The following is an 11,997-nucleotide window of genomic DNA, read 5'->3' as shown; positions in this document are numbered from 1 at the left end:
GTCTATGATTTTTTTTTTTAACGATCGAAAAACCGGATATCGTCCTGTTGCATCCGTTTTGATAGAAAAAACGGTCAAAAGTAAAAATTTGAATATTGAAACTGCCAAGATGGGGGGAAGTAAAGATAGAAAAACGAGATGTGAAAGCACGGGGAGCCATTTTACAAATACTAAAAGGAAATCTGTAGATTTTAAAGAAAGAAAACCGTACAAGAAATGGCACGTTGCGTTGTGCGGTACAAAACTATTAAAAAAATTAATAATAATAATAATAATAATAAAATTTATTCTACTACGTTTCTACTGGGTAACATTAAATGCGTAATAAACTACAATTTTTATTAAACTCGACCAACGAACATTGGGGGCAAAGTTTTAAAAAAAAAAAAAGACTAAAATTCTTTGAAAAATGAATTATTGATCGTATGGCATTATTATCACCATCGTAATTAAAAAATATTTACAGAGGAAAATAGTAAAAACGTTTATAATTAAATTAAAGAAAATCCTTCTTCTTCTTCCCCGCCCCCCCGTTTATTGCTTTGCGGTATCCTGCGAAAGTATGTCATCATTTTTTTCATTTAATTCTTCTTTGGAATCTTGTAGATTTTGAATTTCTTTTTCATTTGTTTCATCATTTCTTTTCTCGTGACTTTGTTCTTGATATTCGATAAAAAGATTACATATTTTTTCTTTCGAGAATATACTATTATTATTATGTGTTTCTTCTTTTATGTACGTGGGTGCCATATTACCCAATTTTGATTTATTATCAGTTTTAATTTTCTCACATTTTTCTTCGAATACTAATTTTGTTTTTTCGTAAGCTCCAAAATAAAGGAAACCTCCTAATGTTATCCAGAGTATTCGTGGAATGATTCCGGCAAACAATCTGAATTCAAAATAAAAAAATAAAAATTGCCCCACACATCCCCTCCCCCTGTTATTTTAAACTGTTTGAATTATTTACCCTCTTATTCCTTTTTGTGAATAAACTTGTTTGGCCATATTCCAATTTAAATTTTTTTTTATTTTTTCTATTTTTTCTTTTTCTTCTAACATAATCCGAGTTTTAATGACATCCATTGGTGTTGTAAATGCAGCTGCAATTGCACCTGATAATAATTTTCAATATATATATATTTATATTTATAATAATTATCCTTATCAATCTCGTTGACAAAATTAAGTAAATGATAAATGAATTTACCTGCAAAAGCACCACACAAAGCAGTTTGAAATGTGTTTAAACTTTTACCATCTTGAAATGCCATATATTCATTGATCATAACTTCCCAAACTGGATACTGAATCGCAGCAAATGGTATTTCTCTCCATAATGTACTCCAAAAACTGAAACTAAATTATTTGAATATGTCCAATTGACAAAAGGAATAATAGGAAAAGGATTTTGGAAAAAAAAAAAAAAAAAAGGAAGATAATTGATTTGAAAGGAAAGATTGAAATTTTTTCTTACCCCCTATATAATCCATATACTCCCTCTTTTTTAAGCGTTTGCCTTACGATAAATGCACTCCTCGTGTTTGATGTTTGTTTTCTTTGCTTAACTACTTCTAACGGAACTCTCACAATCGATCCAATCTGTAATATATTTGCTATATTATTTTAAATCAAGTTACACATTTAAAAAAAATAAGTTTTTGAAATTTACCAATTCGGCAGCAGAAGCGGAAACTATATACACTACTGGATTTAATGCAGAATTTTCCGTTTTGAGAGTGTTGACCATTGTGTTGTAGGTAGCGAAAAAAAGGGCAGCTGTAAAAAAATTTTGTATTCGTTTTTCAAGAGGCGAAAAATTTGAGGTAAAGAGGTTATTGTAACATAAAAAACATTATTTACACAAAGGAGCTGAACATAGTATAACAGGAACAATGCCTTTATAAATCCCTCTGAAACCACCAGATGCTCTAAAACCATATTTACTCTGTAATCTTGTTTTAATTGTATCTAAAGGATACAAAGTGAAATCAACAAATACTCCAGCAATTCCGCCTGCCTTTAATAAAACAAAAAAAAAAAAAAAAAAAATGAAGAGTAAATCAAATTCATCGTGTGATATAAAAAAATACAAATAATGAAAAAACTATTAAATAATTATTTACTACAATAGATGTTAATAATGTCGGTTTGAGTTTAATTCCTTCTTTATAAGGTGAACTATCATCGCTGTCTAATGTTGGACCTATATCAGAAATTCGTTTTTTAATAAAACGTGTTGCGTTTTCTGAAAGACTGACACGGTCGTCATATTTTTCATCCATGTCATGTCTGAAAACATTTTAATTTAATTTTCTCTTTTAAGAAACCATTATTACAAAAAATTTATTTACTTTAATTATCAAACTACCGGTAAAAATTATCATAGTATTTTTAATCCACGTTTCAAAGGAAAAAAAAAAAAAAAAAAAAAAAAAAGTTCTTAAAGCAAGTGGAAAAGGCCATACCATTGACATTGGTGGGAAAAATATGGCCGCTGTTTTGGATGAGGTTGGAAAATCAGAAAAGAAAATACAAAGCGTGGCACCCGATGACGATGTAAAAGTCGAAAACGATGTGGGTGATACTTTGAAAAAGAAAAATCGTAAAAAAAAGAAAAAAAAAACCGGTACGAATTATTATTTATATTTAGTTTTATTTTTTTTTTCTCTCTCTCTCCTCAAAATGAGTTTTCCTCAAGGTATTAAATTCCACGAAAATGTGCCCAAGTTTTTAAGTTTTTATTTATGCCTATTTATTACTTAAAAGCTCAATTTTTAATTAAAAACTTTTACCTTTTTCAATTTTTTTAATGTAAAACGCTTTTGGTTACAATTACCATCTTTTATTATTCAAATTTTTGTCTTCTTTGTTAATCCAATCATACTTTCTACTTTTGTTATAAGGATCCGGTGATGGAGTACCCGATGAGCCTAACGTAGACGTGAATGGAATTTCAAAAGACCTTGAAAATGTCACAGTTAGTAATAACAAAGAAGTTGAAAATTCAAATAAAAATGAAATTGATGATAATGCTCAGGGTAAAACTACTGCAGAAGGTGAAGAAGTAGTTAAAAAGAAAAAAAAGAAAAATAAATCTAAAAATAAATCATCTGGAGGAACTGGTAGTTCTGGAACTGGAATCAAATGTCAAACTGACCCTCCTAGTATTCCTATATCTGAATTGTACCCTTCAGGTATTACAAAAAACCAAAATCGTGACAAAAAATTCATTAAAAGCATTTTTCGAATGTGAAAAACTTTTTATTCATTTATTAATTCTTAGGCGTTTATCCGATTGGAGAAGAATTAGAATATCCTTTGCCTAAAGATAGTAGAACGGCTAAAGATAGATTTACAAGCGAAGAAAAAAGAACATTGGACAGGCTTCATAATGATATATACAATGAAGTTAGACATGCTGCTGAAGCACACAGACAAGTAACTTATTCATTTCTTAATAATTATTCAATCATAGAAAATTTTCAATTAATGGAAATGAATTATTCGATTGTTTCAGACTCGAAAACACATGTTGAAATTTATCAAGCCTGGAATGACAATGATTGAAATATGCGAAGAATTAGAAAACACAGCACGTAAATTAATAGGAGAAGATGGTTTAAAAGCAGGTCTTGCTTTTCCTACAGGTTGTTCTAGAAATCATTGTGCTGCTCATTACACACCGAATGCTGGAGATCCAACAGTTTTGCTATATGATGATGTAACTAAAATAGATTTTGGAACTCACATCAATGGAAGAATTATCGATTGCGCTTTTACATTAACTTTTAATCCGAAATATGATAATTTATTGGCAGCTGTTAAAGATGCTACTAATACGGGTATTAAGGTACCTTCATCGAAATTATTAACCTTTTAAAAATTTCAATTTCATGGAAATTATCATAAACTAAAACATTTTTTTTAAAATTAAGGCCGCTGGAATTGATGTTAAACTATGTGAAATCGGTGAGCAAATACAAGAAGTTATGGAATCATACGAAGTTGAAATCGATGGTAAAACCTATCAAGTTAAATCCATCAGAAATTTAAATGGACATTCTATTTCACCATACAGTTAGTTTTCAAACCTTTTTTAAAAAAGTTAAAAACTTGAATATTTTTTTGCAAATTTTTATAATTGAAACGTTTTTTTTAATTAAAGGGATTCACGCTGGAAAAACGGTACCGATAGTTAAAGGAGGTGAAGCCATACCCATGGAAGAAAATGAATTTTATGCAATCGAAACATTCGGGTCAACCGGAAGAGGTCAAGTGTGTGATGACATGGATGTTTCTCATTACATGAAAAATTTCGATCAGGCTCATGTACCATTAAGGTAACCAAACTCCTCCCCCCCAACCCCCAAACCTAAGACAAACGATTAAAACAAACAAACAAATTTTTTTTTCAGGCTCAACACTTCGAAAGCACTTTTAAATAGTATTAATAAAAACTTTGGAACTCTCGCCTTTTGTAAACGTTGGTTGGACAGATTAGGATTGACTAAATATCAAATGGCATTAAAACATTTGTGCGATAAGGGTGAGAAGTGCATTATATACCCTTAATGTGTCTAAGTAGGGACTTAAATTCAAATTTTTTTAATTTTTTTTATAGGAATCGTCGATCCTTATCCTCCATTATGCGATGTAAAAGGAAGTTACACGGCACAATACGAGCATACAATCATGTTACGTCCGACATGTAAAGAAGTCGTCAGTCGCGGTGACGATTATTAAATAATAATAATTTTTTTTTTTTTTTTTTTTTTTTATTAACTAACAAGCCTTATAAGCTTTTATTAAAAAAAATAAAGAAAACTTTTGAAGTAAAAACGGTTATACTTTTTAGTTATTTTACGTCCTTTTTTTTTCCCCCAAAATTTAATAAAAGCTTATTATTATTATTTTGATTTGTTTTTAAATTTAATAAAATATATATTATTTTTTTTCACGGAATGATTCGTACGTATTTTTTTTTCGACCACGACAAAAACGAGCTTTCCATTTAAAATTTCCTTTTTTATTAGTGCCACGACAAAATTAATCTAACCATTTTTGGTTAAAAACGTATTTGTGTTGTCGGGTCGTCAATTATATCGTTAAAAAAATAAAAAATGACTGCTTTTGAAAAAATGGGTGTTATGCCCGAAATAGCTAAAGCCGTCAATGATATGGAATGGACTTTACCGACGGATGTTCAAGCAGAAGCCATACCACTTATTCTAGGTGGAGGAGATGTACTTATGGCAGCAGAAACCGGGAGTGGAAAAACTGGGGCATTTTGTCTTCCGATATTACAAATCGTACACGAAACATTATTGGATATATCTCAGGGTAAAACGTCGAAAATCTCAAATGTTAATACAAATACTCAAGGATCGAATAAATGGGGTCTTAGTTTTTTCGACAGGAGTTCAGCCATGGCTGTCACTCCCGATGGATTACGTTGTCAATCACGCGAAGCTCAAGAATGGCACGGATGTCGTGCTACAAAGGGTGTAAAAGGTAAAGGTCAATATTACTACGAAGCTACCGTTACGGATGAGGGTTTGTGCCGTGTCGGATGGGCCACCGGTCATTCGAGTTTAGATTTGGGTACCGATAAATATGGCTTCGGATTTGGTGGTACCGGTAAAAAATCAAATTCAAGACAATTTGATAATTACGGAGAACCTTTTGGAATGCACGACGTCATTGGTTGTTATTTAAATTTAGACGACATGGAAATAAAATTTTCGAAAAATGGCAAAGATTTAGGTGTGGCATTTAGAGTGCCAGGAAATTTAAAAGATGCCGTTTTTTTTCCTGCGGTGGTTTTAAAAAATGCCGAAATGTCATTTAATTTCGGTGATAGTAATTTCAAATATCCTCCTTCCGGCAATTATGTAGCCGTATCGAAAGCACCTGAAAATTGCATTTCCAACAACACAAACGGAGTTTCGAGTGGGCCTCCCTCTGGTGGGGTAACGAAAAAAGTCAACAACGCACCACAAGCAATAATTATCGAACCTTCTAGAGAACTTGCCGAACAAACTTATAATCAACTTGGAAAATTTAAAACTCATTTACCATCCCCGATATCGACTCTACTCGTAGTCGGTGGAGTACCCGTCAAAGATCAAATATCAGCATTGAATTCCGGAGTCGACATTGTTTGCGGTACTCCGGGTAGATTAGAAGAATTAATATCAACAGGTCATTTATCACTTACCCAATGTAGATTTTTCGTTTTAGACGAAGCTGACGGTTTACTAAAGCAGGGTTACTCCCAACTCATAGACAGAGTCCACAAGCAAATTCCAAAAATAACATCCGACGGTCGTAGATTACAAATGATCGTTTGTTCGGCAACTCTCCACGACTTCGAAGTTAAAAAAATGGCTGATAAATTAATGCATTTTCCAACATGGGTCGATTTGAAGGGCGAAGATGCCGTACCTGAAACTGTACATCACGTTGTCGTAATGATCGACCCTCAAAAAGATAGATCTTGGGAAACTCTCAGGTATCACATTCAAACGGATGGCGTTCACGCAAACGACAACGTAAGACCGAAAAACAACACGCCGGAAACACTTTCCGAAGCCGTTAAAATGCTAAAGGGTGAATATTGCGTGAGAGCAATCAACGAACACAAAATGGATCGAGCCATCATATTTTGCAGAACGAAACTCGATTGCGGTAATTTGGAAAGGTATTTCAATCAATTGGGTAAAGGACCCAGAAATCCTCAGAATCCGTATTCTTGCGTTTGCCTTCACGGGGATAGAAAACCAAACGAAAGAAAAGCAAATTTGGAAAAATTCAAAAACAAAGAAGTTAAATTTCTCATTTGCACGGATGTTGCTGCGAGAGGTTTGGACGTGTCAGGACTTCCGTTCATGATAAACGTGACACTTCCCGATGAGAAAAGTAATTACGTGCACAGGATAGGTCGAGTAGGAAGAGCCGAAAGAATGGGTTTGGCCATATCCCTAGTGAGTTCTGTGCCGGAAAAAGTCTGGTACCACGGTCAGTGGTGTCCTTCGAGAGGACAAAATTGTTTCAACACGAATCTCACGGACGTGAAAGGTTGTTGCATTTGGTACAACGAACCCAGATATTTAGCGGAAATAGAAGATCATTTAAACGTAACGATACAACAAGTCGAACCGGATATTAAAGTACCCGTTAACGAATTCGACGGTAAAGTCGTATACGGACAAAAACGTACTCAAACCGGTACGAATTATCAAAATCACGTCGCTCAAATGGCTCCCGCCGTAAAAGATTTAACATCTTTAGAAAGTAAAGCGCAACTCATATACATACAAAGACATTTTAATAAAAAAATTGCTTGAATCTCGCACCGCCGCCATCTTTTCTCCTGCTCCTCCTCTTTCTCCTCCTCCTCCTTCTTCTACCCCACGCCCCCGTACGCCATATTTCTTTTTTAATGACATCACGGAAATTTTTTTTTTTCCTTTTACTTTTTCCCGTTCGATTTCCTTTTTCCTTTGAATTTCCAACCTGTAAACGCTCTCACGCACTCGTACTAATTAATTATTATTATTATTATTATTATTATTAATCGAAATGTTATAAATGTAATAAGAAAAATAATTTCTTAACGCCAATCAATATACATATATATATATTTATTTATTTATCAATATCACTTATCGTTGTTATTATTATTATTATTATTATTATTATTATTATTTTCAATTTCCTTTTATCCGTTTACTTATCATCATCATCATCATCATCATCATCATTATTATTATTAATTATTATCATTTTTGATTTTTTTATTAAACTACATTAAAGCGAATATGTCAATACAAAATAAGTTATTTCTATTACCACCATTACGTCATCATCATCGTCGTGCACATTATTATTACTGTTATTATTATGGCGTATGTCGTTATTAATTTTTTTTCGCGGGGGCGGGGGGGGGTTATCCCTTCGGAATCAATACCCAACAACCTTTATGTAATTCGAATGTGTAAGTGAGAACCTTAAACCTTAAACCTTTATAAAAAAAAAATTGTAAAATTTTTCACCTCATCAACTTTCCCAAAGTGCAAAAAATAAAAACGAACCAAAATGCCGCCACTATCATCATCATCATCATCATCATCATCATCACAACCGTAATTATTATTACTATTGTTATTAAAACTATAACCGAAATTTCCTTTAAAAAAATTTGATGACTACTTAAATTCAAAATATCCGTTTTGTTAATTGATCGCGTTAATTAATTAATTAATTAATATTAAGATTAAAATTTATATAACAATTATTTAGGCAATTTTATTTTTATATATATATATATACATGCATACTCTGTGTGTGTGAATGTGTGAATGAATGCGTGTGAATGTGCGTGCGAGTGCACACGCAAAACGTATACAAAAAAAAAAAAAACATTTTTTTTTTTGCATATAATAAGAACAAAATTTAAATAATAATAATAATAATAATAATAATAATGATTCGTTTTTTTTTTTTTTAAAGAATTGCGGATTGAATGTAAATGTAATGTTTTTTTTTTTTTTAATAATAATAATAATATTCTTAGTACTGATAAATACTGTAGTAATAAGAGATTTGAGATCATCAACTGTGAGAGTGTGTATATATATATATATGATAATATTATATAACTTAATTTAATTAGCATCAGTCATGATTGTTTACATGATGTTAATTTGCTTACGTTTACACATGGCATCGGTCTCCATTTGGCTTTGTGTTTTTTCTCTTCACCTATTGAACTATTTATCGACGTGTTCATAACGTCTTGCTCGACGACGTATTCAGTCTCTGAAATTATTATAATCATCATTATTATTTTCTTAATAAACAATTATGATTATCATCCTTATTATTATTATTATTATTATTCATTTTCCTTTACCATATGGCGAATTTTCACGAGGAGAATTATTATTTCCCTCATCATTACAATAATGTAATTCCATCAGGTACTGAAGAGTTGTCATTGAATGTTTTTCATCACCTTTCGAAGATGGTATTGGTACATATTCTAAACTGTTTGGTGGTTTGCATATGACCCAACTTGAATATAAAATAGGTTAGACACACACACACACACACACACACTCACATCGAGACTCAAATCAAATCAAATTAAATTAATCGACTACCTGTGATTTTTAACTTGTTGCAATGAAAATCTCAAATCTGGATCCTTGTGCAACATTCCTTTAAGCAATGAGCAAATATTTCCCTCTAATTCATCCGGAATTGTAAAATCTCCCTTTCCAATGTTTTCAAATAATTTATATATGTTATCACCTTCGAATGGATATTTCCCAGTTGTTATGTTGTATCTAAATTTAAATTATAATCAATTGTAATAATAATAATAATAATAAAATTATTAATAAGAATTTATTTTATGTTGATAAGTTCTTACAGTGTGACACCGCTGCTCCAAATATCAACTTTAAAACCGGAAAATTTTATGGCACCATTTGCAATTTCAGGAGGTTGAAACGATGGAGTACCTTGACCAGTGTAACAAGTATCATCTTCAGCAAATATATCAAGAGCCTGAAATTGATAAAAATTTTCATGTGAAAAATATTTAAAATAAAAAGAAAAAAAAAAAAAATTTTTTAATAAAAAATTACCTCTGCGACTCCGAAATCTGATATTTTAAGCGTACCATCGAGTGATAAAAGTAAATTTCCAGGTTTAATATCCTTATGAATGATTCCTTTACTGTGTAGATATATGAGACCATCGATGAGTTGACAAAAATAATTATGAGCTTGCCATATAGGCAATTTTTTAGATGCTGTACTTTCTAATAAACCTTGTAATCCTCCTACACAATGTTCCATAATTATGTACATTTTTTGTTTTTCATCATTATACAAAACTTCTAATAATTTAATTACATGCACATTGTCTAAACCTTTTTGCAATTGTATTTCTCTAAAAATAATCATTTTCATATACATGTTATGTAATTATTAATAAATAAACATTTTATTTCATTATTGATTTTCTTTTTCGAAACATTCGACAATAAATTTTATAAGCTTAATAACATTCGATATGAAATGTATGGTTTTCTAATTACAAAAAAGAAACTTCGATTGTGACTTACTCGACACAAATAATAATAATATTAATTAGAATGAAATTATTAAGTTTGAATAAAAACAAACAAATTAACAAACCTTTGAACATTTTGTTCTCCATTCATTATTTTTCTTAACCTTTTTTTTTTTAATATTTTAACAGCTCTTCTACAAAGTGTTTCTGAATCTAAAACTTCTTTAACTTTACCATAACTTCCTTCGCCTAATAAATCACCCATAACGTATTTGCCCAACATTTTACATTTTTTCTTCTTCTGATAAATAACCTGATCGGAATCGACTTTGTGAAAAAATGGTTGTAAATCATTATCATCATCGTTTATCCATGTTGTTTTTTCCGTATCCTCTAAAACTTGTGATATAAATTCTTCATCGTTAATATAATCGTTATCAATATAATTGCTGTCCATTTTGAAACAACCATATATATTATTAATATGCAATAATAATAATTTTTTTTTTCTAAATTTATTTTTAAATATGTGTGTGTAGTTTATACGAATAAATATTTCAAACGTTTGAAATATATTATTAATAAGTTTATTATTATTATTATTATTATTATTATTTAATTTTACACAAAATGTAATTAAATCACTTATATTAACGGCTATTATAATACAAACAAAAAAAAAAAAAAAGTAAAATAAAATGAAAATAAAAAAAAAAAAGAGAAAGAAATTTCACTTATGTTCCCGGCCTTTAACATCCATATTAATAAATACAAAAAAAAAAAAAAAATTAATTTGTCTTCTGCTACGAAACGAAATGAAAAAAAGAAACATGTTCGAAATTTCAACGGTTTTTATATATTCAAATTTTTAAAACGTTTTTCATTCTTTTTTTTTTATTTTTCGATTAATAATAAATGATTTGTATGTTTTTAATTTATTAATAGAGTTAATTAATTAATAAATTAATAAGTTTTAAATAAAATAACGTTTTAAAATTGAAATTTTTGTTTAAAAATCCATCAACGGCCATTATTATCATATTCCATATTTATAATCCATGTAAATCAATGAATGGATTTCATTTTTTTTTTTTTTTGTTTAAATTTTATTAATTTTTAACATCGATTAATGATTGTTTTGTATATAATAATGATGATTTCACTGTTATCAATTAAGTTTCTAGAAAAAAACATAAATTATCAACTGATAAAAAAAAATTGATGTAATGAATTATGATAATGATAGTAAGCATGACACAATAAATATAAAATCCCAATAATAATAATAATAATAATGAATATGTTGTAGTGTAATGGGAAACAAATGTAATAAAAAAAGGAAAAAAAAAGACAAAAAAGAAAATAGAAAAAAGAGAAAGAAAAAGAAACACATGAGAAAGAAAAAAAAAAATTGTTAAAAAAAAAAATTTTTTTTATTTAAAAAAATGTTTTTTTTTTTTTTTTTTTACTTTTTCCTTTTTTCTTTTTGTTTTAAAATATTTTTGATATAATAATAATAATAATAATATACATATTAAAGACATCACATATAAAATATTAGAGACATTTTTAATTATACAGTATAGTAAAATTATTTTGCTTTTTTTTTTTTTGAAATATTTTTTTTACCTTTTTTTACCTTTTTTTTTTTTGCTTACTGACAAAACGTTTTCTGCATTTTTGGCACAAAATAAACATTTTTTTGTTTGTTTGTTAAAAGAAAACAAAAATTAAGAGATAATTAACGGAAAATTAAAATTGAGAATTACCAAACAAAAAAACATAAAATTCAAATTTCAATTATGAATTCTTTTTTTTTTAAAAACTAATAAAATTATACATATATCATGTTTTATAATAAAATACATTTTGTTTTATTTAAATAAAATAACTTTTTCATTTTAAAAAAAA

The 11,997-nt window shown here is 29.3% G+C and overlaps 4 protein-coding genes across 4 annotated transcripts; 2 read left to right on the top strand and 2 right to left on the bottom strand.

Annotated features, from left to right (window-relative positions):
• Positions 1-534: 534 nt before the first annotated feature.
• On the bottom strand, positions 535-2,285 carry Phum_PHUM576060 (mitochondrial carrier protein, putative; the record flags this gene model as incomplete). The annotated part of the gene is made up of 7 exons (XM_002432147.1): positions 535-892; positions 971-1,115; positions 1,211-1,353; positions 1,478-1,602; positions 1,673-1,779; positions 1,864-2,016; positions 2,183-2,285. 7 exons carry the CDS (start codon positions 2,283-2,285, stop codon positions 535-537), a joined length of 1,134 nt encoding a protein of 377 aa, XP_002432192.1.
• Positions 2,286-2,490: 205 nt separating this feature from the next.
• Phum_PHUM576050 (Methionine aminopeptidase, putative) lies at positions 2,491-4,746 on the top strand (the record flags this gene model as incomplete). Its single annotated transcript, XM_002432146.1, has 8 exons — positions 2,491-2,605; positions 2,907-3,197; positions 3,287-3,441; positions 3,521-3,853; positions 3,939-4,080; positions 4,169-4,343; positions 4,419-4,549; positions 4,625-4,746. The coding sequence occupies 8 exons, from the start codon at positions 2,491-2,493 to the stop codon at positions 4,744-4,746; spliced, it is 1,464 nt and encodes a 487-aa protein (XP_002432191.1).
• Positions 4,747-5,123: 377 nt separating this feature from the next.
• On the top strand, positions 5,124-7,359 carry Phum_PHUM576040 (ATP-dependent RNA helicase Ddx1, putative; the record flags this gene model as incomplete). The annotated part of the gene is made up of 1 exon (XM_002432145.1): positions 5,124-7,359. One exon carries the CDS (start codon positions 5,124-5,126, stop codon positions 7,347-7,349), a length of 2,226 nt encoding a protein of 741 aa, XP_002432190.1. The 3' UTR covers positions 7,350-7,359.
• A 1,324-nt stretch (positions 7,360-8,683) lies between these two features.
• On the bottom strand, positions 8,684-10,543 carry Phum_PHUM576030 (cAMP-dependent protein kinase catalytic subunit, putative; the record flags this gene model as incomplete). The annotated part of the gene is made up of 6 exons (XM_002432144.1): positions 8,684-8,823; positions 8,918-9,078; positions 9,168-9,353; positions 9,440-9,576; positions 9,657-9,963; positions 10,212-10,543. 6 exons carry the CDS (start codon positions 10,541-10,543, stop codon positions 8,684-8,686), a joined length of 1,263 nt encoding a protein of 420 aa, XP_002432189.1.
• Between the last annotated feature and the right edge of the window lie 1,454 nt (positions 10,544-11,997).

This window comes from Pediculus humanus, genomic scaffold (assembly GCF_000006295.1).
Source record: "Pediculus humanus corporis 1103172108306 genomic scaffold, whole genome shotgun sequence".
Taxonomy (NCBI): Eukaryota; Metazoa; Arthropoda; class Insecta; order Psocodea; family Pediculidae; genus Pediculus; species Pediculus humanus.
This window is presented reverse-complemented; position numbering and strand designations above follow the sequence as displayed.